Genomic DNA, 22,830 nt, shown 5'->3' on the forward strand with positions numbered 1-22,830 from the left:
TCGGACTCTCGCTCCAGTCTGTGGTGTTTACACACTCCTGGCTGCGTGGAGGCGGGAAAGAAGACCGTCGGGGACTGCGCAGAGCTGTGCTCCCAGGGGGAGTGAGGCTCATGTGAGACCCCAGGATTTGAACTCCTGACCGTCGGCTTGCGAGGCAGATGTTCCAGCCCTGCGCTAGTCCTCAGGGCCCAGGTGTAACAGTTTGCACTCGTGGGAGCACTGTGGTGACGGCACCAGCAGGAAGGACATTCTCCCCCGGGGGAGTGTGCAGTGTTCGCCAGGATGCCCCTCTCTCTACCGCAGGGCCGGGTAATGGGGACGGTGAGAAGGCGGCGGCACGGTGCGGTGACTCTACCCTGCTAGGAGCTTGTGGCTGGGATCAGGCCTCTCCCTGCTGGGCGAGGCCGAGTCCCACAAACAACATGGATTCGAACTCGTGCGGAGGGTAAGACACTTGCCCTGCATATGGCTGACCTAGGCTTGACCACCGGTGCAGTCCTGCCCGGAGCCCCCAGGCATTGATGGGGCGACGTGGGGGACCCCAACCCCAACCCTGTGCTTCCCCCTGCACTGAGGTGCTGGTCTGGCTCACCCTGAACTGCCGGGGGGACCCCTGGGTCTCCTGAGCACTGCTTGCCATTGGGGAGGGGCGCCCCGCACTGGAAAATAAAGACAGGCCCTTGGGAGGTGACTGTCTCCGAAGGCCGTGGGGGCCACGGAAGAGGCGGGTGGGCTCGCCCCTGCCCCTGTGGGCTCCGGGAGAAGCTGGGGAGCAGCTGCCTGGGGCCACACTCTGGGCCCCCGGGCCCCCAAGATGGCGTCGGGGCAGCTGCCGCCGCGAGACCCCGAAACAGTGGCTGAAATTTTCCTGGTGACGCATGTGATGGCATTTTATTGTCTCTTATGCAGGCTGGTGTCGGGGGCGGGGCACCGACACCCCATAGAATCTTCTGGAAACTCAGGAGAGCGGGAAGATGAGAGAGAAGCTGGCGTAGATGGGGAAGCCCACCGTCTGGACCCTCAGGATCTAGAAGAGGAGGCGAGACGAAGCAAAGGAGAGATTTCTCACCGTCGTTGCTGTCACCGTCGAGAAGCGGGGGGGGGGGTGGACCCCCCACAGGCCCTGGGCCTCCTCACCGCTGGCTTTTTGATTAAATATTGAAAGGAGATTCTTTGGGCTTGGGGACCACCCCTGGCCGTGCTCAGGGACCATCTGGGGTACCGGAGATCAAATTGGGGTGGTCCCTGCAAGGCAGGTGCCCTGCCCACTGTACTACCTTTTTGGCCCTGACCTTTATGTTTTGAGTCCCCTAGAGTTTCAAAAACAAAGCTCAGGCCCACGGGAAGGATGTGGCCCGTGGCTGGGTGGTCTCAGCCTAGGATTTGCAAAGGGCCCCTGGGTCGTGATGGCCCCGAGAACTGGCCACGGGCTCAAGGCCAAGTCCAGCCCCTGCAGGGAACCCTGGGCCCGTCAGCCCTGAGTTCCCTCGGGGACCGCAGAGAAGCTTCCGGCATCAGAACTGGACGGGGCACCGGATCTGCCCGGAAGCTGAGGCAGATGCTGGCCCCGCCCCCGCGAGCCAGCGCAAGGCCGCTGGGCAGGGCTGGGGTGGAGGCTTTGGGTGCCACCCGGGTGGCGGGAAGGTGGCGGTGCACCCACTCTGCGCCCACCTGCCCGGCCTCCCCCCTGCCGGTCCCAGGACCGCCAGGCAGCCTCCCGGCGGGCGTCAGTGGACCTGGATTTTCTTTTCTTTCACTGGGGGGCCGGGGGCGGGGCAGTTTGTGCCTGGGCTTCCTCCTGGTTCCGTGCTCAGAGATCACTCCTGGCAGTGCTCAGGGAGCAATATGCAGTGCCGGGAATCGAACCCGGGTCGGCCATGTGCAAGACAAGTGCCTCAGCCCCGTACGACCGACTGCTCAGCTTTTCTTTCTGGAAGGTTCCCTGCGCCTCAGGGGCTCTCCTGAGCCTGACAGGCGTCCTCCGCAGAGCTTTGACCCCCGTCAGCGTGGGTGAGAGGAAGAGCGGGGCGGGGGCGGGGCGGCCTCACGTGGCTCCTGCAGGAGGGCATGAAGAAGCCGAACTTCTGGGTGATCTCGTTGGTCTGGAACTCCTGCCACGCCCCGTCGATCAGCGTCTGGGCGCTGATCCTGTACTTGACCAGGCGTTCCCTCCGCAGGCTGACGGGGCTCAGGTCGCACGTGACGCCCAGCTTCGTGTCCGTGTGCTTCATTCTCTGCCCAGAGTCAGGAGACCAGACCCCCGTCTGGGTGACGAGGGCCGAGACTTTGCTGCCCCCCAGAACCGCTGCCCGACTCGGGTGACCCTGGACAAAGGCACCGGGCAGAAAGTCTTTGTTCTGACTGGCTTTGCCGGAATTTAAAAAAAAAAAAAAAACACCATGCAGGGGCCAGATAGGTGGTACAGTGGTTAGAGCACTTACCTTGCACACGGTCAACCTAGGGCAGATCCCCAATGCCTCCTGTAGTTCCCCAGCCCCGCCAGGAGGGATCCCGGAGTGCAAAGCCAGGAGTAAGCCTGAGCAACACTGGGAGGGCCCCCCTCCAACACACACACACACATACACACACACAAAATTCCACACGGCATTTGCCTGACTTCCTAATACTCTGCTCTGCTGTCCTTCCTCCATCCGGTCATGCCGCTGGTGAGGGGATGTCACTGGAGCCCCAGGCCTGGCCCAGGGAGCCCCGGGACCTGCTCCAGGGCAGGGGGAGGTGGCCGAGAAGCAGAGCCGAAACCTCAGGTGCCCTCCGTCTTTGGATTGTTGCCACCCCCCGCGGTGCTCAGGGATTGCTCCTGGCAGGCTCGGGGGACCATGGGATTGAGCCCAGACCAGTGCGAGGCACACGGCCCGCCCCCTGCACTCTCTCCCCAGCCCCCACGGTGCCTTTGTTCTTCTTTGCATCTATTTTTTTTTTTTTTACTTTTTTGGGTCACACCCGGCGATGCACAGGGGTCACTCCTGGCTCATGCACTCAGGAATTACCCCTGGCGGTGCTCAGGGGACCATATGGGATGCTGGGAATCGAACCCGGGTCGGCCGCGTGCAAGGCAAACGCCCTCCCCGCTGTGCTATCGCTCCAGCCCCTCGCATCTATCTTGACCAGTGATGAGCTCAGGGCCCAGCCAGGAGTGACCCCGGAGTACCGAGCCAGGAGTAAGCCCTGAGCATCTCCAGGTGTGGCCCCCAGACGAACACACAGAGCAGCCAGCACCAGGTGGCTGGAGCACGAGCCTGGCTCGAGAGAGTCGGGGTCCCGTCCCCAGCACCCCGTGGCCCCCGGCAAGGGCGGGCGGGGCCCAGAACAAGACCGACGGAACCAACTCAGAACAAGACCAAGAGGCGTCCCCGGGGCTGCTGCGGGCTGGCCCGCCCCCTCCCGCGGCCCTGCTGAGTGGCCCTCACCTGCATGCAGAAGCTGTACGAGGTGGGGTTGTGTCTGGTGCCCTTGATCTGGAAGAAGAAGCCGTAGAGGGCGACCGTGCGGCAGTGCGTGGTGTGCTCCTAGACCACGGCCACGCGGGCACGTGGGGGGGAAACGTGCCTCAGTGCCCGGGGCAGCGGGCACAGCGAAAACAGCGCCCGCCGTCACAACAGCGTGACTAACAGACGGGCAGACGGAGACGGGCTGACCCCGCCCGCCCCAGGGGGCCTCGGGGATGGCCTTTTCCGCCCTGCCTGTCCCTGAGAGGGACGGAGGAAGCCGGGCACCGTCTCGATGACGCGGGGTTTCCGGGCGCAGAGACAAGGCGTCCTGTGCCAGCGACCGACCCGGCCCACACAGGCGGCCCGTGACCCACTGTCCTCTCAGGCGGGCCCCGGGGGGCACCTCTCCCATCTGGGCCGGCTCCCCAGGGGTCTCCGGTGACCGGCTCTGGACCCCCAGTCTCAGAAACCCAAATTCCTCGGTGGGGTGGGGGTGGGGTTTGGGTGACCCCTCACAGTGCTCAGCTCTCCCTCCTGGCTGGGGGGGGGGGGGAAACTGGGGCCAGAAAGGGACCCCCTTTAGCCCCGCTGCTGTCTCTCTGGCCGAGGGACCTTCCTGTGATTTCCACCAGCCCAGTAGACAAGTGACGCCCAGGAGACGGAGCTGGACGTCCCCAGGGAGACGGAGCTGGATGTCCCCACCGGCATCATTTGTTTGTTTGTTTGTTTGTTTGCGGGTCACATCTCGTGTTCAGGGCTTCCTGCGGGCCTTAGGGTCAGAGTTCACTCCTGACTGGGCTCGGGGGACCGTAGGGGGTGTCCTGGATCACTCTCGGGTCAGCGGCTTGCAAGGCAAGTGCCCTGCGCCCTGCCCTGTCGCCCTGACCCTTTCTTGGTGGTGGGGGGGGCCTTCGGTGCTGCACCCGGGGAAGCTCCAGGAGCCACAGGGTGGGGGGAGGCGGGGGGACCAGGGACTGGCCGCACACAGGACAGCGCCTTGCCCCTGAGCTCTCTCACCGGTCACTGCTGAGGTGACCGAGGAAACCGCAGGCACGTCGGCTCTGGGGAGGACTGAGCCCCCAGCACGGACTGCGCCACGCCCCGGAGACCGCCCTGCCACTGACTCCCTGGCCACAGGGACAGCTGGTGACGCCGGGGGAGAGTTGAGGTGGCATCAGGCTCGTCTCGGGAGTTTCCCTTCGCAAGGCTGGGGCCTACAGCATCCCTCCGCTCCCGCCCTCCGACTCGGGAGTGCCGACACGCAGGCCTCCGACCAAGCACGCGGTCCTTGACCAAGCACACGGTCATTAACCAAGCACGGGGGTCCTTAGCCAAGCACCAGATACTTAACCAAGCACCCGATACTTAACCAAGCACACGGTCCTTAACCAAGCACCCGATACTTAACCAAGCACACGGTCCTTGACCAAGCACCACATACTTAACCAAGCACACGGGTCCTTGACCAAGCACCCGATACTTAACCAAGCACACGGTCCTTAACCAAGCACCCGATACTTAACCAAGCACACGGGTCCTTGACCAAGCACCCGATACTTAACCAAGCACCCGATACTTAACCAAGCACGTGGGTCCTTGACCAAGCCCACGGGTCCGTGACAAGCGGGTGTGGGTGCTGTGCCCCCCAGCCCCCGTGGGGGTACCTGGTCGAAGAGCAGCCCGAACCTCACGGCCTGGGTGGCGAGATCCTTCACATGTGCCATGTCCCCCCCACTCTCCAGCTGGAAGGGAAACGCATTCACTTACGCCCGCAGCCCGGCGGCCCCCCTGAGCGGCCCCCGCGCCCGCACGCTGCTGCTGCTCAGGCCGTCTCGGGGCTCCCGCTGCCCGATGCTCTGCGCCAGGTGGGCTCAGGCTCTCGGGGGGCACAGAGGGGAGCGCGAGAAAGCCCCGAGTGTCACCGGGAAACGGAGTTTTGGTGTAAGAATCGGGGTGGGGCGCGTGAGGAGGACGCGCAGCGGGAGAAGGGGCTGGTGGGTCAGGCGGGAGCCCGTGAGGGGCGTCCTGAGTGTCCCAGAGACACGGGGCTCTGGTGGGGGTCGGCTGTGCTGGGGTCCGACTCTTGTGGCACGGGGTTTGCAAAAAAAAAAAAAAATCTGTTTTTTTGGTTTTTAGGTGTTTTTTTTTTTTTTTTTTTTGCCTTTTGGGCCACACCCGGCAATGCTCAGGGGTTACTCCTGGCTCTGCACTCAGGAACCACCCCTGGCGGTGCTCGGGGGACCATCTGGGATGCCAGGGATTGAGCAAGGCAAATGCCCTAGGCGCCGTGCTATGGCTCCAGCCCCCCGGCCGGCCGCTGTCGAACTGGACAGCACTCGGGGCGGAGGCATGCCCAGCAGCGTGTGATGTGGACACCGGGGTGCCGGGGAGGAACCCAGCCAGCCGCGTGCAAGGCAAGCGCCCTCCCCGCCGCTGTACTGTCGCTCTGGCCCCTCACGAACTGCATTTTGGAAAGAGACTCAAAGTCTGTACCAAGCAATGAGCCGTGAGCAGCGGCCGAGGGGGATGACGGCTCTGAGGCGATTTCTCTTCTCTCTTCTCTATTTTCTCCACCCCACAGTCGCGCCCCTGGGCTGGGGAGCTCGGCGTGGAGGGCAGCGTGGCTGCGATCCCCACAGCGGTGGAAGCAGCTGCTCCCAAGGCTGCGTCTCCTCCCCCGGCCTCCCTCTGGCCGGCGCTGCGGCCACCTCCCGGCTTGCAAGGTGCAGGGTGTCAAACCCAAACCCCGCAGACTCACCGCGCGGTAATGGTTGGCCGTCACACGCACCATCCAGGACTCGGGGAAGAAGTTCATGTACTTCAGCTCCTCCAGGTCCTGGCCTGCAGGACACACACCGGGAACATCCTCAGGGGTCGCAGGCGCCAGCTGCCCACCTCTCTCTCTCCCGGGGAGGAAGAAACGGTTGCAGACGCTGAGGGGGGGTGGGGGAGGGGCACACTCTCGGCGTTGGTGGTTCCGTCGGAAAGAAAACAGGGCAGGAGCACCAAGACTGTGTGACGAGTTCAGGACGCAGCTTTTTTTTTTTCTTTTTGGGTCACAGCCGGTGATGCACAGGGGTCACTCCTGGCTCATGCACTCAGGAATCACCCCTGGCGGTGCTCAGGGGACCATATGGGATGCTGGGATTCGAACCTGGGTTGGCCGCGTGCAAGGCAGACGCCCTACCTGCTGTGCTATCGCTCCAGCCCCACAAAAAAAATTTTTTTAAATATATGCTAATAACTAAGCACCTTGGGTGTTGCTCCCAAACAAAAACAAAACAAAAACCTAGCCCCCCCCAAATGAAATTGTTTGCCAATAACTATCCAAAGGAGCGGACGACCCACTCTCCCGGGGTGGGTCTGACCTGAGGAGGATTCTCCCGCCGTGCAGCAGTGACAGGCTGGAGGCAGCTTCTCGGACGGCGTTTGAGCGACAAATATTCCAACAATCTCAAAAGACGCCAAACCCAACCGGCCCCCGAAGGCCCTGGAGGAGGGGTCTCCAGAGCCGCCTTCAGCAGTGACTCTAAGATCATTCCTGCTCTTGGATATGTTTTTAAAAACTGGGGCTGCACCCACGCAGCAGTGCTCGGGGCTCACTCTGGGCTCTGTGCTCAGGGGTCCCTCCTGGCAGGGCCCAGGAGACCGGGTGGGGTTGGGGTTGCACCCGGTCAGCCGTGTGTAAGACGAGTGTCCTCCCTGCTGGGCTGTCGCTCCGGCCCCAGGCCTCGCGTTCCAGGACAGCAAATGCTACCCCCAAACAGGGAACGCTGAGCCCGAGCACTGGGCCTGGGGGACCCGGGAGACCGCAGCGGCAGGGCACGTGGTGGGCCGGGGTGAGGCTCCGGGTGCGTCTGCAACAACACACGAGCCCCTGAACCCCAGCACCTCACCAGAACCCGCAGGAGCGTGCGGCAGACAGAACCACGGGTTTGTACACAAGGGGCACCGCACGGCTCCCGGAGCACCAACAGAGCCAAGAGTGCTCCCGGAGCACCAACAGAGCCAAGAGTGCTCCCGGAGCACCAACAGAGCCAAGAGTGCTCCCGGAGCACCATCAGAGCCAAGAGTGCTCCCGGAGCACCGACAGAGCCAAGAGTGCTCCCGAGCACCTCAGCGTGGGGCCCCTCCAGACACGAGCCTCTGCCTGTGCTTCTGCTCCCGCCGTTTCTGGGCCTGGGGATGCCGGGTGGGGGGCCCACTGGGGGGCCAGGCTCAGCTCCTGCTCCCGCAGGGGGGTCCACCAGATCTCCTGGGACAGAGCGCCCGGCCCGTCACCCTCCCCTCTCTGTGCTGGAGGCGCCCGTCAGAGTCCCCGGGTGTCCCTAGGGACAGGCCCGGGTGGGTGGCCGCCTGTGCCGCCCCCGTGGCCCCGGGTCCTAGGGCCAGCACCAGGACAGCACCCCAAAGGGGCCCCCTGCCAGGGGCCAGAGTGGGAGCCGGCAGCTGAGGGCACGTTCCGGGGGGTCCCAGAGGCCCTGATGGGCCCGGCCCAGACCAGGGGGCTCAGCCCACAGGCCGCCAGGGTGGGAGGGACCGTGCCAGAGCCCTGAGTCCTTGCGCGCCGGGTGCAGCCCCGGGGTGCCCAGGGTGGGGGTGCCCAGGGTGGGGGTGCCCAGGGTGGGGGTGCCTGGTCAGGGGTGCTCAGGGCTGGGGATGCCCAGGAGGGGTTGCCTGGGCAGGGGTGCCCAGGGTGGGGGTGCCCGGGCGGGGGTGCCCAGGCGGGGGTCCCGGGCGGGGTCCCCGGGCGGGGCTCACCTCTGGTGACCCCGTGCAGGCGCAGGCAGAGGCAGAGGGGCAGCAGGCACTGGCCCAGGGTCCCGTCCAGGAAGGAGTTCTTCTTGGGGAAGCTGGGCGGGTGCAACAAGGCAAAGGCTGGTCTCAGAAACCTCCCCCGGGAACCTTCTCGGCCAGGTGACCCCCGTCCCGGGCCCCGAGACCCTCCAGCCCCGGGCCAGGCCCTGCCCTGGGCCCCTCCGCCCCATCACCCCGGAGCAATCCCGGGCTCCGGATCCTCCCGCCCCGCAGAGGGCCTCAGGGGAGACTTTGCCCAGTGACGGTCTCCCGGGCCCTTGTCCAGGGCTGGAGCGACCAGAAGGAGCACCAGGAAGGCTGGTGCCAGCAGGGGACAGAGGACAGGGACCTGGGGACAGGGGACAGGGGACAGGGGACAGGGGCAGGGGACGGGGACAGGGGACAGGGGCAGGGGACACGAGCAAGGGACAGGGGATAGGAGTGAGGGGACAGGGGTGCAGGGGACCGGGGACAGAGGCAAATGACATGGGACAGGGGTGCAAGGGACACAGGGGAGCAGACAGAGGTGCAGGGGTTCAGGGGACCGGGGTACAGGGGTGCAGGGTGCAGGGGTGCAGGGGTGCAGGGTAGTGGGGGTCACCTGGGGGACAGAGATGTGGGGTCACCTGGGGGACAGAGATGTGGGGTCACCTGGGGACAGAGACGGGGGTCACCTAGGGGGCAGAGACGGGGGTCACCTGGGGGGCAGAGACGGGGGTCACCTGGGGGACAGAGACGGGGGTCACCTGGGGGGCAGAGACGGGGTCACCTGGGGGACAGAGACGGGGGTCACCTGGGGGGCAGAGACAGGGGTCACCTGGGGGACAGAGATGGGGGTCACCTGGGGGGCAGAGATGGGGGTCACCTGGGGGGCAGAGACGGGGGTCACCTAGGGGGACAGAGACGGGGTCACCTGGGGGGCAGAGATGGGGGTCACCTAGGGGGACAGAGACAGGGGTCACCTGGGGACAGAGACGGGGGTCACCTGGGGGGCAGAGACGGGGGTCACCTGGGGGCAGAGACGGGGGGGGGGTGCCAGGGGCAGGTGCTGGCTCCAGGGCTGGCCTGGGCCGTGAGGTCACTGGCTCAGACAAGCACCGGAGTCACAGGCGTGACGGCGAGCACTGTGGCCGCGGCCCCGCCCAGCCCGGCCCGGGTGATGTCATGCTCCTCGTGCCTCTGACTCACGGCTATTTCCACACAGGCTGGCCACAGCGGGCGGCACTGACCTCGCTCTCCAGAGGACACTGAGGCCACCTCTGCCGGGGCCACTGTCAGTCAAGGTACACGCACTCACACGCACGCACACACATGTATACGCACACGCACACACATGTGCACACATGCATATACACAAATATACACATGCACACACACATGCACATGCATACATACACTCAATAAAAACACACTATATGTACTCACACATCCACACGGACTCTCACACATGAACACACATGCACTTACACTCATACACATGCTCGTACACAGGTTTACACGCACTCATATGCACACATAACACACTCACATGCAGCCCATACACACTGACACACACAGAATCTCTCACACACACTCGCACATACACTCTCACACATACACACTCTCACATCACACTCATACACGCACACACTCACACATTCTCTCTCTCTCTCTCTTTCTCTCTCTCACACACACACACACACACACACACACACACACACACACACCCCAGCTTGCACAGGCTCTTGCTCTCTCTCTGCAGAAGCAGCCCACAGAAGCATCTAAGTGTAGAGGAGATCCCGGAAGACTTCCTGGAGGCGTCCCCGCCCATGCCATAAAGGCCGGGCCAGCTTTGCACAGGGCCCAAGAATGAGGAAGGAGACACGGGGCCCGGGGAAAGCTGGAGGCTGGGCCTGTGGACTCTGGCTGCGTGGCCGGTGGCCGCGCTGGGCGGTATCTGGAGGGTTAAGGCCCAGAGCCTCAGGCCGCCAGGGGCTCCGCACAATCCCACACTGAGTGGACAGGCAGGTGGGGGGTCGGGACACCCGCCCCACCACCAGTTCCCACAGGGGCCTGCGCGGGAGTCGGCCTGACCCACAGGTGCCCCCGGGAGAAGCGTCCGGCTCCCCTCCTGGCCCGGGCGAGCACTGTGTGGAGATTCACGGCACGGCGCGTGAGAGCCCAGCGGCTCCCTGTACGTGACCACGCTCTGATCAATGAGGCCCCAGGCTAAAAGGCAACAATGCGCCTGAACGATGTACACGGGAAACTTGAAAAGACCCGCGAGGGGCCGGAGTGATGGCACAGTGGGCAGCGCCTCTGCCGGGTACGCGGCCGAGCCAGGGCCCCCGAGCACCACTAGGAGCGATTCCTGAGCGCAGAGCCGGGGCCAGCCCCGGCACGGCCGGCTGTGGGCCGGAAACAGGAACACCCGGGAGGGTGCGGTCCCCACGGCCTCAGGCAGAGCAACCTGGGGCTCAACAGGACAGAGCAAAGGGGGCCGGGGGGGCCACGGGGCATCGCCAACGGCTTCGGAGGCCCAGGGCTGGCCCTGGCACCGCAGGCTCCCCAAGCACTGCCGGGAGTGGCCCTGAGCACTGAGCTGGGAGTAGCCCCCGAACACCACTGGGTGTGACCCCCAAGTGAAGTAACAGTACTGACTCCCTGGGACTGGCAACACCAAACCGAAAGAGCTTTGCTGGGTGGGAGAAGCCCCCACAGGCGTGAGGCGGCAGCCGACCCCCCCCCCCCACCCTCTCTGGCCGACGGTCAGGGTCCGAATCAACAGAGCACGACACAAACCCACGCCGAGGGGCAGAGGACTCAGCCCCAAAGCTGATCCGAACAGACCCTTCTCCACAGAGGACCCCCAGCGGCCCACAGACCCCCCAGGAAACGCCCCCTGACTCGGGAAAGGCGAGGCCGGGCCTCAGTGAGGCTTCAGGGTTCAAGGTGACCGGAAATGAGCGTTTGTGCTGGAGAATTCGGAGCGGAGCCCCGCAGGGCTGTCAGGGTGTGTGTGTGTGTGTGTGTGTGTGTGTGTGTGTCTGTGTGTGTGTCTCTGTGTGTCTGTGTGTGTCTCTGTGTGTCTGTGTGTGTATCTATGTGTGTGTCTGTGTGTGTCTGTGTGTGTGTGTCTGTGTGTGTCTGTGTTTGTCTGTTTGTGTGTGTAGTCTGTGTGTGTGTCTCTGTGTGTCTGTGTGTGTCTCTGTGTGTCTGTGTGTGTGTATCTATGTGTGTGTCTGTGTGTGTCTGTGTGTGTGTCTGTGTGTGTCTGTGTTTGTCTGTTTGTCTGTGTGTAGTCTGTGTGTGTGTCTCTGTGTGTCTGTGTGTGTGTATCTATGTGTGTGTCTGTGTGTGTCTGTGTGTGTGTCTGTGTGTGTCTGTGTGTGTCTGTGTGTGTCTGTGTGTGTATCTGTGTGTGTGTGTAGGAGGTTGTTGCCGGGGGGTTGGCTGGGGACCCCTCAAAGTCTGAAGGCGAGCAGCCGCTAGCCAGGGCCTGGCCCCCGCCCAGACACCGTGGGCTGTGGTCCCCAGTGAAGACTGAGCAAGGAGGGGTTTGGCGTGACGGGTGTAGGGAGGGCCTTTGCCACGTGTGTGGCCGGCCTGGCGTCCCACACGGTCCCCGAGCCCACCAGGAACGACTCCTGAGCCACGAGCCAGGAGTGAGGGAGTCACGGAGCGAAGACCCCCAGACCTGGGGGTGGAAGTGCCGTAGGTGGAAGTGCCCAGGTCACTCGTGCCAGGAGGTGCCAGCCTGGCTCGGGCAGCCCCTGTGCACCCCTGGGGCCGGGGGAGCCGTGGCTGGGCCCGTGCCCCACCCGTGAGCTGGGGCTGTCCGGGCAGGGCCCTGCAGCTGGGCTGGCGGGGTGCAACCCAGAAGGCCGGAAAGCAGAAGGCAAGGGCCAGGGGCCTCCACGGGGGGACGAGACCACCAACGCAAGGCCCAGGCAGGCCACGGCCAGGACAGTCTGCCGCGTGAGGGGTGACAGTTTCCTGATGGGAGGGCTGGGGGATGGAGAGGGATTCACCTGCAGCTGGCGCTGAGCTTGGGGAGGGGGGTGGGAGGGAGCTGGCGCTGAGCTTGGGGGGTGCTGGCGCTGAGCTTGGGGAGGGGGGTGGGAGCTGGCCTTAGCTTGGCCGGGCAGAGAGACCCCCAGGCGGAGAGCCGGACCCTCGCCCCAGCATTCTAGGACTGTCAAGCACTGCTACGCCCCCACAATTCCAATTTCATTTATTCATTTATCTTTTTTTTTTCTTTTTGGGTCACACCCAGCAATGCACAGGGGTTACTCCTGGCTCTGCTCTCAGGAATTACTCCTGGCACCATATGGGATGCTGGGAATCGAACCCGGGTCGGCCGCGTGCAAGGCAAACGCCCTCCCCGCTGTGCTATCGCTCCAGCCCCCATTATTTATTTATCTTAAACCTGTCTTTTTCTTATTATCTTAAACTTCCTGGAGCGAGCAGGTATCACTGGGCTACGCTAGCACGCGACAGGGACGGATGGAGACGTTACTGGCGCCCGCTCGAGCAAATCAAAGATCAATGGGATGACAAGCGATACAAGTGATCATCTTAAACCCCTGGCTTTTATTTGTAGTCATTATTCTTTTTCTTGGGTGTGGGGGGCTACTCCCAGCCCTGTGCTTGGGGGTCACGCCTCGGGCAGGGAGGCGGCGGGACCCTGTGTTCTCCGCAGCCGGCACTTTTCATTGTATTGTTATTAGTCTTATTTTGTTGCTGCTTTGGGGCCACACCTGGTGGTGCTCAGGACTTACTCCTGGCTCTGTGCTCAGGGATCACTCCCCGTGGGCCCGGGGGTCACATGGGGTGCTGGGGATGGAAGCGGGTCGGAGGGATGAAAAGCCGGGGTCCACCCACTGCACTACCCAGCCCAGTTGTTTTATTAAAAAAAAATTTTTTTTTATCCTTCCTCCCTTCTTCTATTCTTGCCCCATCCACAGTTTTTATTTTATATATTTTTTGTATATATAAAAATATATAAAATTTTTATGTTTTTATTTTATGTGTGTTTTTAATTTTATAATGTGTGTGTTATTTTGGGGGGGGCAGTTATCTCCTGGCGGGCTCAGGGGACCATATGTGGTGCCGGGGGTTGAACCCGGTCAGTCGTGTGCGAGGCAAACGCCCTCCCCGCTCCACCCTCTCCCCCAGCCCTGCACCCTAAGCCAAGGCTTCCGCCAGGGAACGTTGGGCAGCCGAGGCCTCTTCTCTGACGCGCGGAGTCTCGGCTTCCCCAAGCCCCCCGACAGCCGAGAGGGACCAACACCGGCTTCTCCGGGCCTGGACGAAGCTGCCACGCTGCTCTCGCTTCTGCTCTCCCACAAGGAAACGTCAAGTTTCACTCCGGGCGGCCCGTTTGCTTTTCTGAATGAGTCACTGCCAGGAAGACAGGCTTGGGCACAGGGGTGCATGTGCACGTGTGCGCATGTGTGTGTATGTGTGTGTGTGTGTGTGCGCACATGTGCATGTGTGTTCACAACTATGTCTGAGTGTCTGTGTCCATGTCTGTCTCTGCACCTGTGTGTCCGTCTGTGTGTCCGGTCTGGGTCTGGGTCTCTATCTCTGGGGGTGCTGGCGCTGTCTCCCCGTCCACATGTCTGTGTCTGTCTGCGTGTGTCTGCATGTGTGTCTGTGTGTCTGTGTCGCCGTGTGTCGCCATGTGTCCCCAAGGCCCGAGGTTGCTCCTTCCGTCACCCCCAGGAACCTTTTCCTCCCCCCCCCACCCAATACAGGGGAATCTGGTTCACTGCGTCACTCGCTGCCCCGACATCTCAGGGGACACAGGCCTGCCAGGGCCACCCTGCGTGGCAGCTCCTTCCTTGGGGTGTCAGCCCTGCCCTGTGGCCCCGACTCCTCACGACTGTGCTCCCTCCGCTCTCAGCCCAGACCCGGGGGTCCCTGGGGCTGTGCCTCTGTCCCCACCCTGCTGGGGGTCCTGGGGTCCCCGCTAGGGCACTGAGCTGTGGCTCAGCTGCCCGTGTCACTGACTCTGATGCAGACAGCCTCACAGCGTGGGCGGGCAACAGAGGAAACTTCTAGAAGCAGAGTCTTCTAGAAGCGGAACCTTCTAGAAGCGGAGCCTTGGGTCCGGCAGCCCCCGGGCCAGGAGTTCTGAGGCCCGGCCTCGCTCTCGTGAGCCTTGGGTGAGTGAGTCTGCCGAGTGGGCCGAGGGTCCCGGTCCCCCTTCTGGGACAAAGAGAGGGGCGGGGGTGGTCCCCGGGAGGGGGGCTATGGGAAGGTCTCGGCAAGGAGAAGCCCCCCCCCACGGATGACTGTCTGGGAGGGCGGCTTGAGAGCCCCACTTTCGCAGAGGGACCCCAGGCCTGGTCTCCGGACCCTGGGCCGCTTCCCGCGGAAGCACGGGGGCTGACTCACCCCTTTCTGCTCATTTCCTCTCTCGGGCGCTAGCGGCTTCCAGGACAAGCGCAAGCTGGGAGCCAAGTGGCAATTTTTCCTGGGGTGCATGAGTCACAGGAAAAGTGTCTCTGGGGCTATTAAAAGAATGGGGGGGGGGGCTGAAAGCATTTGGGCTCCGAGTAATTATATAGAAGCCAGGGGAGGAACATGTCATCCACCCCGAACAGCAGCAGGCGCGGGGGGGGGCCGCGGCAGCGCGGGAACAGATGTCCCAGGGACGGCGGCACCAGCAGACGCGGGGGGGAGGGGGGCGGTCACCCTTGGTGGGGGGTGGAAAAGGCAGCGTTAACGGGGGACGGCGGGTGAGCCCGAGAAGCAGGGACTACGGGCCCGGAGAGACGGCACAGCAGGGAGGGCGCTGGCCTTGCCCGCGGCCAACCCACGCTCGACCCCAGACGTCCGGTGTGGTCCCCTGGGCCCGTCCGGAGCGAGTCCTGAGTGCGGAGTGAGGAGCAAGCCCCGAGCGTCACCGGGCCCCCACCCGCACCAGGAAGAGATGGAGGCCCAAGGGACAGTCCAGGGGTCAAGGCACCTGCCTGACCCGCAGCCGGCCTGGACTCAGTCCCCAGCACCACGGAGCTGAGGTGGCCACTGGGCACTGCCGGGAGTGACGGTCCCTGAGCACAGAGCCAGGAGTAGCTCTGGCCCAACCTTCCCCCCTAGAAGGCCCCCCCGTCCCAGGAGCCCCCGCTCCCGTGGCCGGGGACAGAGACACGAGCTGGGCAGTGACCGTCACTCACTCCCTGTCCAGGGCGGAGCTCTCCAGGTCTCCCCGGGGACCGCCCAGATCAGCCCGCCCTGCAGCTGGCTCGGGTGACGGGTGGTCTGCCACGGGGCTTGGACAGAGGCCCTGGGGTCCCAAGGCGGACCCCCATCTCACCACATCCGCCAAGGCCACCACAGCCCACCCTTACCGACGGGCACTCTTGGAGTGGGGGGGAGCAAGTGCCCCTGGGCGCGGGGGGAGGGGCGAGGGGTCCACGAGGCAAGTTTAGAATCGGGGGCCTTTGTGAACTCTGGGGCCCCTCCGCCCGCCCACGGCAGAGAGACGCGGCAGGCCTGGAATTGAGCCCGCCTCCCTGGGCCCTTGCATGATTTCTGTCTCTACCTCTGTTTTCTCCTCTGTAAAATGGGCACAATGAAGCCAGCTGCCGAGGACCCAGCAGCAGTGGTCACTGAGGGTCAGCAGCGCCACGTTTACTGACCCCGGAGCCTCTGTTCAATTTACTGGAAGCCCACTCACTGCTCAGACACGGGCAGCTTTCACTCCACTGGGAAGAACTTTGAATGTCAGAGTTTTTTTTTGTTTGTTTGTTTTTTGCTTTTTGGGTCACACCCGGCGATGCACAGGGGTTCCTCCTGGCTCTGCACTCAGGAATTACTCCTGGTGGTGCTCAGGGGCCCCTGTGTGATGCCACGGATTGAATGCAGGTTGGCCATAGGCCAGGCAGATACCCTACCTGCTGTACTGATCTCTCCAGTCCCATTTAAAATTTCTTTACTTTTTTTTTTTTTTTTTTTACTTTTTTCTTTTTGGGTCACACCCGGCAATGCACAGGGGTTACTCCTGGCTCATGCACTCAGGAATTACTCCTGGTGGTGCTCAGGGGACCATATGGGATGCTGGGAATCGAACCCGGGTCGGCCGTATGCAAGGCCAACGCCCTCCCCACTGTGCTATGGCTCCAGCCCCAGCATGTCAGAGTTTAGCAAGTGGGAAATGGGGTTGGAGAGACGGCCGGGACTCCAGGGCTGGCCTGGCAGGAAGCCAGCCCCGAGCACCACTGGGAGTGACCCAACCCCCACCCCCCCAAAGTCAGAAAGTGTGAGAAACTGGACGGATTCTGTGACATCGTTCCTGCACTCAAATGCCTTTTCATTTCTCTGGGAAGCTGGAAAGTTCTTTCAAATTTTCATTCCTTCCCCACCCCTTTTGTTGATGTTTTGGGGCCCACCCAGCAGTGCTCAGGGCTTACTCCTGGCTCTGTGCTCAGGGGACCCTATGGGATGCCAGGGATGGAACCCCAGGCCGGCCACAGGCCCTGCCCACTGTCCTATGGCTCCGGCCCCAGCTGGCCACTCCCTTGAGCTGGCCTCCATCTGATGGGCTCTGGGATGCCCCCAAGATTAAAGCTCCAGCCCCCAAGGGCGCAAGGGGCACCTTCTTACCAACGGGCAGCGGGTCTGCTTGAATAAGAAAGTTTTAGTTCAGTGAGCGAATATGTTTGTCTTATTTTTTTTAAAGGTGTGTTTGCCTCTGGTGTTACTCCAGTTTCAGGGTAAGTTCTCATTTTTTTTTTCTTGTTTTTCACTCTTTTTTTCTTTTTTAATTTTATTGAATCACCATGAGATAGTTACAAGCTTCATGTTTGGGTTACAATCTCACAATGATCACACACCCATCCCTCCACCAGTGCACATCCCCCACCACTGATATTCCCGGTATACCCCCTTTCCCGCCCTCCCCCTGCCTCCATGGCAGACAATATGCCCCATACTCTCTCCCTACTTTGGGGCATCATGGCTTGCAACCCAGACACTGAGAGGTCATCCTGTTTGGGCCATTATCTACTTTCAGCACACATCTCCCATCCCGACTGATTCCTCCAGCCATCATTTTCTTAGTGATCCCTTCTCTATTCCATCTGCCTTCTCACCTACGGCTCATGAAGCGGGCTTCCAGCTATGGGGCAACCCTCCTGGCCCTTGTATCTACTGTCCGTGGGTGTCAGCCTCATGTGATGTTATTTTATACTCCACAAATGAGTGCAGTCCCTCTATGTCTGTCCCTCTCTTCCTGACTCACTTCACTTAGCATGATACTCTCCATGTCTATCCACATTTATAAGCAAATTTCATGAATTCATCTATCCTAACAGCTGCATAGTATTCCATTGTGTAGATGTACCAAAGTTTCTTTAACCAGTCATCTGTTCTAGGGCACTTGGGTTATTTCCAGATTTTGGCTATTGCGAACAGTGCTACAATGAACATATAGGTACAGATGTCATTTCTACTGTGCTCTTTTGCAGCCTCGGGATATATTCCCAGAAGTGGTATTGCGGGGTCATACGGAAGCTCAATTCCTAGTTTTTGCAGGACTGTCCGTATTGTTTTCCAGAGAGGCTGGACCATCGGCATTCCCCCCAACAGTGAGAGAGCGTCCCTTTCTCCCCACGTCCACGCCAAGGCAAGTCCTCAAAGGCACACACCGGTCACTCCCACGGGCGCCCATGTGACTGGCCTTAACGGAGCCACAGCCAGCGGGAGCCGGCATCACGTGCCAACCCAGCACCATCTCCCGAGTGGTCCGGGGGCTCTCAGGAGGAGCGCCTGCCACCCCGCGGGCGGACCCCCGTTGCCCTGCAGTCTGCGGGAGACGGGGAACCCTCACCCGCCCGCCCCCCACCTTGGCCTCTCGCCCACAGCCAGCTCCCCAGCCACGCCGGCCCCGTCACCTGTGGAAAAACGCCAGCACGTTCTCGTGGCCCGGGAGAGTTTGGATCCTGTGGTTGAACTGCAGGTAGACCCACAAGAGCACTGTTTTCAGCAGGTGGAACTCGCTGAACGTGAACAACCTGAGCCAGGGAAAAGACAGAGGGAAAAGGTTCAGGGCAAGGCCAAGGCCAAAGCCACGGCCCACGGCCCCACGGCTGGGGCTGGTTGGAGAAGGCGAGGGGAGGGAGGGGGGAGGGGGGAGGGAGTGGGGGAGGGGGTATGCTCCCCGGCATCCCACAGGGTCCCTCCACACTGCCCGGAGTAATCCCTGAGCATCGCTGGGTGTGACCCCAAGGAACAATGAAAGGAAGGGGGGAGGGACGGGGGAGGGGCGGGGGAGGGGCGGGGGAGGGGAGGGAAGTTGCAGCCCCGGGTCTGCAGGCAGCGCCAGAGCCCAGGAAAAGGTGCTCAAGGTCATGTGCTCGCCCAGCCCAGAGCAGAGAACTGAGCCCCCGCAGGCAGACCCCGGCGCTGGGCCTTACAGTGGGGTCCTTCCTGCAGCTCTCTGCGAGGAGAGCCCCACGCCGTGGGCAGGCCTTGGTCCGGGTCTCTCTGCCCCAGAGCGAGGACACTTCCCTTCCCTGCCCCCCAGAGGTCACGGCGCCTGACCCCTGAGGAGTCGACTTCCCGCTCCCGTCACACGGTCAGCCCCATTAGCTTCATTTTCATTTCTTATTTCATTGATTTATTTTAGTTTGGGGGCCACACCCGGTGGCGCTCAGGGCCTCCTCCTGGCTCTGTGCTCAGGGCTGACTCCTGGCTCTGTGCTCAGGGCTGACTCCCGGCTCTGTGCTCAGGGTCACTCCTGGCTCTGTGCTCAGGGTCACTCCCGGCTCTGTGCTCAGGGGTCACTCCCGGCTCTGTGCTCAGGGTCACTCCCGGCTCTGTGCTCAGGGTCACTCCCGGCTCTGTGCTCAGGGTCACTCCTGGCTCTGTGCTCAGGGTCACTCCTGGCAGTGCCCAGGGAACTAGATGCTGTGCAGGAATTGAACCTGGGTTGACGGCAGGCAAGGCAAGTGCCTTCCCCGCTGTGCTCTCTCTCTCTGAACCCCCGGCCCGCAGGGTTCTTGGAGACCTCCCAAAGAGGGGCTGGTGGCAACATGGGGGGGTAGCAGAGGCCCCGCGAACTGGGAAGGGCCCTGGCCAGGCCTTACCGTGGTCAAGGCTGAGAGAGTCAGTCTTCGACCAAGACCGGACCAAGCGTTGGTCCTGCTGGCGGCAGCGTGGCCAAGAGAATCAACGTCCAGCTCCGGACTCGGCACTCTGCTGGCCGCCTCCAGAACGGCTCACAGCCATGCCCACGTCCCCCTCACAGCTGTGCCCACTGGTGCCCGTGTCCCCCTGTGTCCTGCCCGCCCTCCTCAACGCACAAACATCACCATGGAGACGCGCTCCTCAGAATTAAAAACACCTGCTTGGGGTCAGGGTGCTAGTACAACGGGGAGGGTGTTTGCTTGGCATCCCACATGGTCCCCTGAGCACTGCCAGGAGGAATTCCTGAGTGCAGAGCCGGGAGTAACCCCTGAGCGGGTGTGACCCAAAAGCAAAAAAACCCCAAAAAAACCCCAAAAAAACCCCAAAAAACCCAAAACAACCCACAAAGAACATTTAACAAGGCACTCCTTATTCTCGATCCTTGGTATGGAAATTGTATTCCAATAACACATTTAAATAAATAAGGCCACGCCTGCCCCCCTCCCCTTGAATAACGACAGCACCCAGCCCATAAACAAGGTTTCGGGACGGGAGGCCACCAGAGGCCACAGCCCAGGAGGGGGCGGGAAGCAAGAGCCGTTCCGCAGGGACGTGGCCGCCACAGTCATGAATGCTGGTCGGGGGGACAGTGGGGAGAGCATGTGTGTCACGCCATGTCCGAAGCCCGGGGCCGAGCAGCGGGGCTCTGCCCCCAGGGTGCATGTGCCGGCACCAGCAGGGGTGCCCAGCCCACACCCGCCCTGACCGTCAGGGGGGCAGGAGGGGCCCGGGTGGCCACGGGGCTGCTTCATTGCCACACTCACGCACGGCCGCTCTGCTTGCGGGTGGTGCCGGTGGAGGGGCAGCTCCTGGCAGTTTACACGGGACGTCACGCACCACCGCTAGACAGGCCCTAACCCCTGCCCGCCCGTCTGTCTGCCCGGCCCCACCAGCTTTGTTCTTGGAGTAAAATATCCCCATCCAGCCGGAGACACACGCCATGCACATGCCCCGCCTGCAGCCCGCGTGCTTCAAGCATGGCCAGGAGAGATCCCAGCTACAGAGAGATCCCGGCCAAGAGAGAGTGACCACAGAGAGAGCCCAGCTATGGAGAGATCCTGGCGAGAAGAAAGCCTGGCCAGGAGAGATCTGGGCAGGAGAGATCCCAGTCATGGAGATTCCGGCCATGGAGAGATCCCGGCCAGGAGAGATTCCAGCCAGGAGAGATCCTGGTCAGGAGAGAGTCTGGCCATGGAAAGATCCTAGCCAGGAGAGATCCCAGCCAGAAGAGATCCTGGTCAGGAGAGAGCCTGGCTGTGGAAAGATTCCAGCCAGGAGAGATCCCAGTGATGGAGAGATACCAGCCAGGAGAATTTCCAGCCAGGAGAGATCCCGGCCAGGAGAGATCCAGGCCATGGAGAGATCCTGGCCAGGAGAGAGGCCAGCCATGGAGATTTTGGCCATGGAGAGATCCTGCCTGGAGAGATCCTGGCTGTGGAGAGATATCGGACAGGAGAGGTCCCAGCCATGGATAGAGCCCGGCCATAAAGAGATCCAGGCCAGGAGAGATCCCGGCCAGGAGAGATCCCAGCCAGGGAGAGGCCGGCCATGGAGAGATCCCGGCCAGGAGAGATCCCAGCCAGGGAGAGGCCGGCCATGGAGAGATCCCGGGCAGGAGAGATTCCAGCCATGGAGATTTTGGCCATGGAGATATCCTGCCTGGAGAGATCCTGGCTGTGGAGAGATATCTGGACAGGAGAGGTCCCAGCCATGGAGAGAGCCCGGCCATAAAAAGATCCCGGCCAGGAGAGATCCAGGTCAGGAGAGATCCTGGCCATGGAGAGGTCCTGGCCATGGAGAGATCCTGGCCAGGAGAGATCCAGGCCATGGAGAGATCCCAGCCAGGAGAGATCCAGGCCATGGAGAGATCCAGGCCATGGAGAGATACCTGCCAGGAGAGATCCAGGCCATGGAGAGATCTTGGGCAGGAGAGATCCCGGCCAGGGAGAGATTCCGGCCAGGAGAGATCCCAGCATGGAAAGATCCTGGCCAAGGAGAGAGCCCGGCCATGGAGAGATCCTGGCCAGGAGAGTTCCCGGCCAGGAGAGTTCCCGGCCAGGAGAGATCCCGGCCATGGAGAGATCTCGGCCAGGTGATCCTGGCCAGGAGAGATCCCAGGCAGGAAAGAGCCAGGCATGGAGAGATCCTGGCCATGGAGAGAGCCCGGCCATGGAGAGATCCCGGCCAGGAGAGATCCCAGGCAGGAAAGAGCCAGGCATGGAGAGATCCTGGCCATGGAGAGAGCCCGGCCATGGAGAGATCCTGGCCAGGACAGATCCTGGCCATGGAGAGATACCAGCCAAGACAGATCCTGGCCATGGAGAGAGCCCATCCAGGGAAATCCCGGCCATGGAGCAATCTTGGCCAGGTGATCCTGGCCAGGAGAGATCCCAGGCAGGAGAGAGCCCGGCATGGAGAGATCCTGGCCATTCAGAGAGCCTGGCTATGGAGAGATCCTGGCCAGGAGAGAGCCCGGAATGGAGAGATCCTGGCCATGAGAGAGACCAGCCATGCAGAGTTCCCAGCCAGGAGAGATCCCAGCCATGGAGATTTTGACCATGGAGAGATCCTGGACTGGAGAGATCTCGGCCATGGAGAGATCTCGGACAGGAGAGATCCTGGCCATGGAGATTTTGGCCATTGAGAGATCCTGGCCTGGAGAGATCCTGGCTGTGGAGAGATAGCGGACAGGAGAGATCGCAGCCATGGTAAGAGCCTGCTCAGGGAGAGATTCCGGCCAGGAAAGATCTCGGCCAGGAGAGATCCCAGGCAGGAGAGAGCCTGGCATGGAGATATCCTGGCCAAGAGAGATCCCGGCCATGGAGAGATCCCGGCCAGGAGAGATCCCGGCCATGGAGAGATCCTGGCCATGAGAGAGACCAGCTATGCAGAGTTCCCACCCAGGAGAGATCCCAGCCATGGAGATTTTGGCCATGGAGAGATGGAGGTTTTGGCCATGGAGATCCTGGCCTGGAGAGATCTCGGCCATGGAGAGATATCGGACAGGAGAGATCCAAGCCATGGAGAGATCCCGGCCAGGAGAGATCCTGGTCATGGAGAGATCCCAGCCAGGAGAGATCTTGACCAGGAGAGATTCCAGCCATGGAGAGATCCCGGCCAGGAGAGATCTCGGCCATGGAGAAATCCAGGCCAGGAGAGAGCCCGGCCAGGAGAGATCCCAGCCATGGAGATTTTGGCCATTGAGAGATCCTGGCTGTGGAGAGATATCGGACAGAAGAGGTCCCAGCCATGGTGAGAGCCTGGCCATGGAGAGATCCCGGCCAGGAGAGATCCCAGCCAGGAGAGATCCTGGCCAGGAGAAAGCTGGGCCATGGAGAGATCCCGGTCAAGAGAGATCCCAGCCAGGAGAGATCCCGGCCATGGAGACATCCCGGCCAGGAGAGATCCC

At 62.1% G+C, this 22,830-nt stretch overlaps 1 protein-coding gene across 1 annotated transcript in view; it reads right to left on the bottom strand.

The window, feature by feature from the left end:
* Positions 1 to 926: 926 nt before the first annotated feature.
* BTBD16 (BTB domain containing 16) overlaps positions 927 to 22,830 on the bottom strand; it is a 34,146-nt gene continuing 12,242 nt past the window's right edge. The window contains exons 11-17 of the mRNA XM_055119138.1: positions 18,128 to 18,247; positions 8,211 to 8,302; positions 6,208 to 6,290; positions 5,114 to 5,191; positions 3,429 to 3,527; positions 2,049 to 2,234; positions 927 to 1,027 (exon numbers count right to left, since the gene is read on the bottom strand). Of these exons, the coding sequence (XP_054975113.1) occupies positions 959 to 1,027; positions 2,049 to 2,234; positions 3,429 to 3,527; positions 5,114 to 5,191; positions 6,208 to 6,290; positions 8,211 to 8,302; positions 18,128 to 18,247 (727 nt within the window). The 3' untranslated portion in view covers positions 927 to 958. The remainder of the gene's footprint in view (positions 1,028 to 2,048; positions 2,235 to 3,428; positions 3,528 to 5,113; positions 5,192 to 6,207; positions 6,291 to 8,210; positions 8,303 to 18,127; positions 18,248 to 22,830) is intronic.

This window comes from Sorex araneus, chromosome 11, assembly GCF_027595985.1.
Source record: "Sorex araneus isolate mSorAra2 chromosome 11, mSorAra2.pri, whole genome shotgun sequence".
Taxonomy (NCBI): Eukaryota; Metazoa; Chordata; class Mammalia; order Eulipotyphla; family Soricidae; genus Sorex; species Sorex araneus.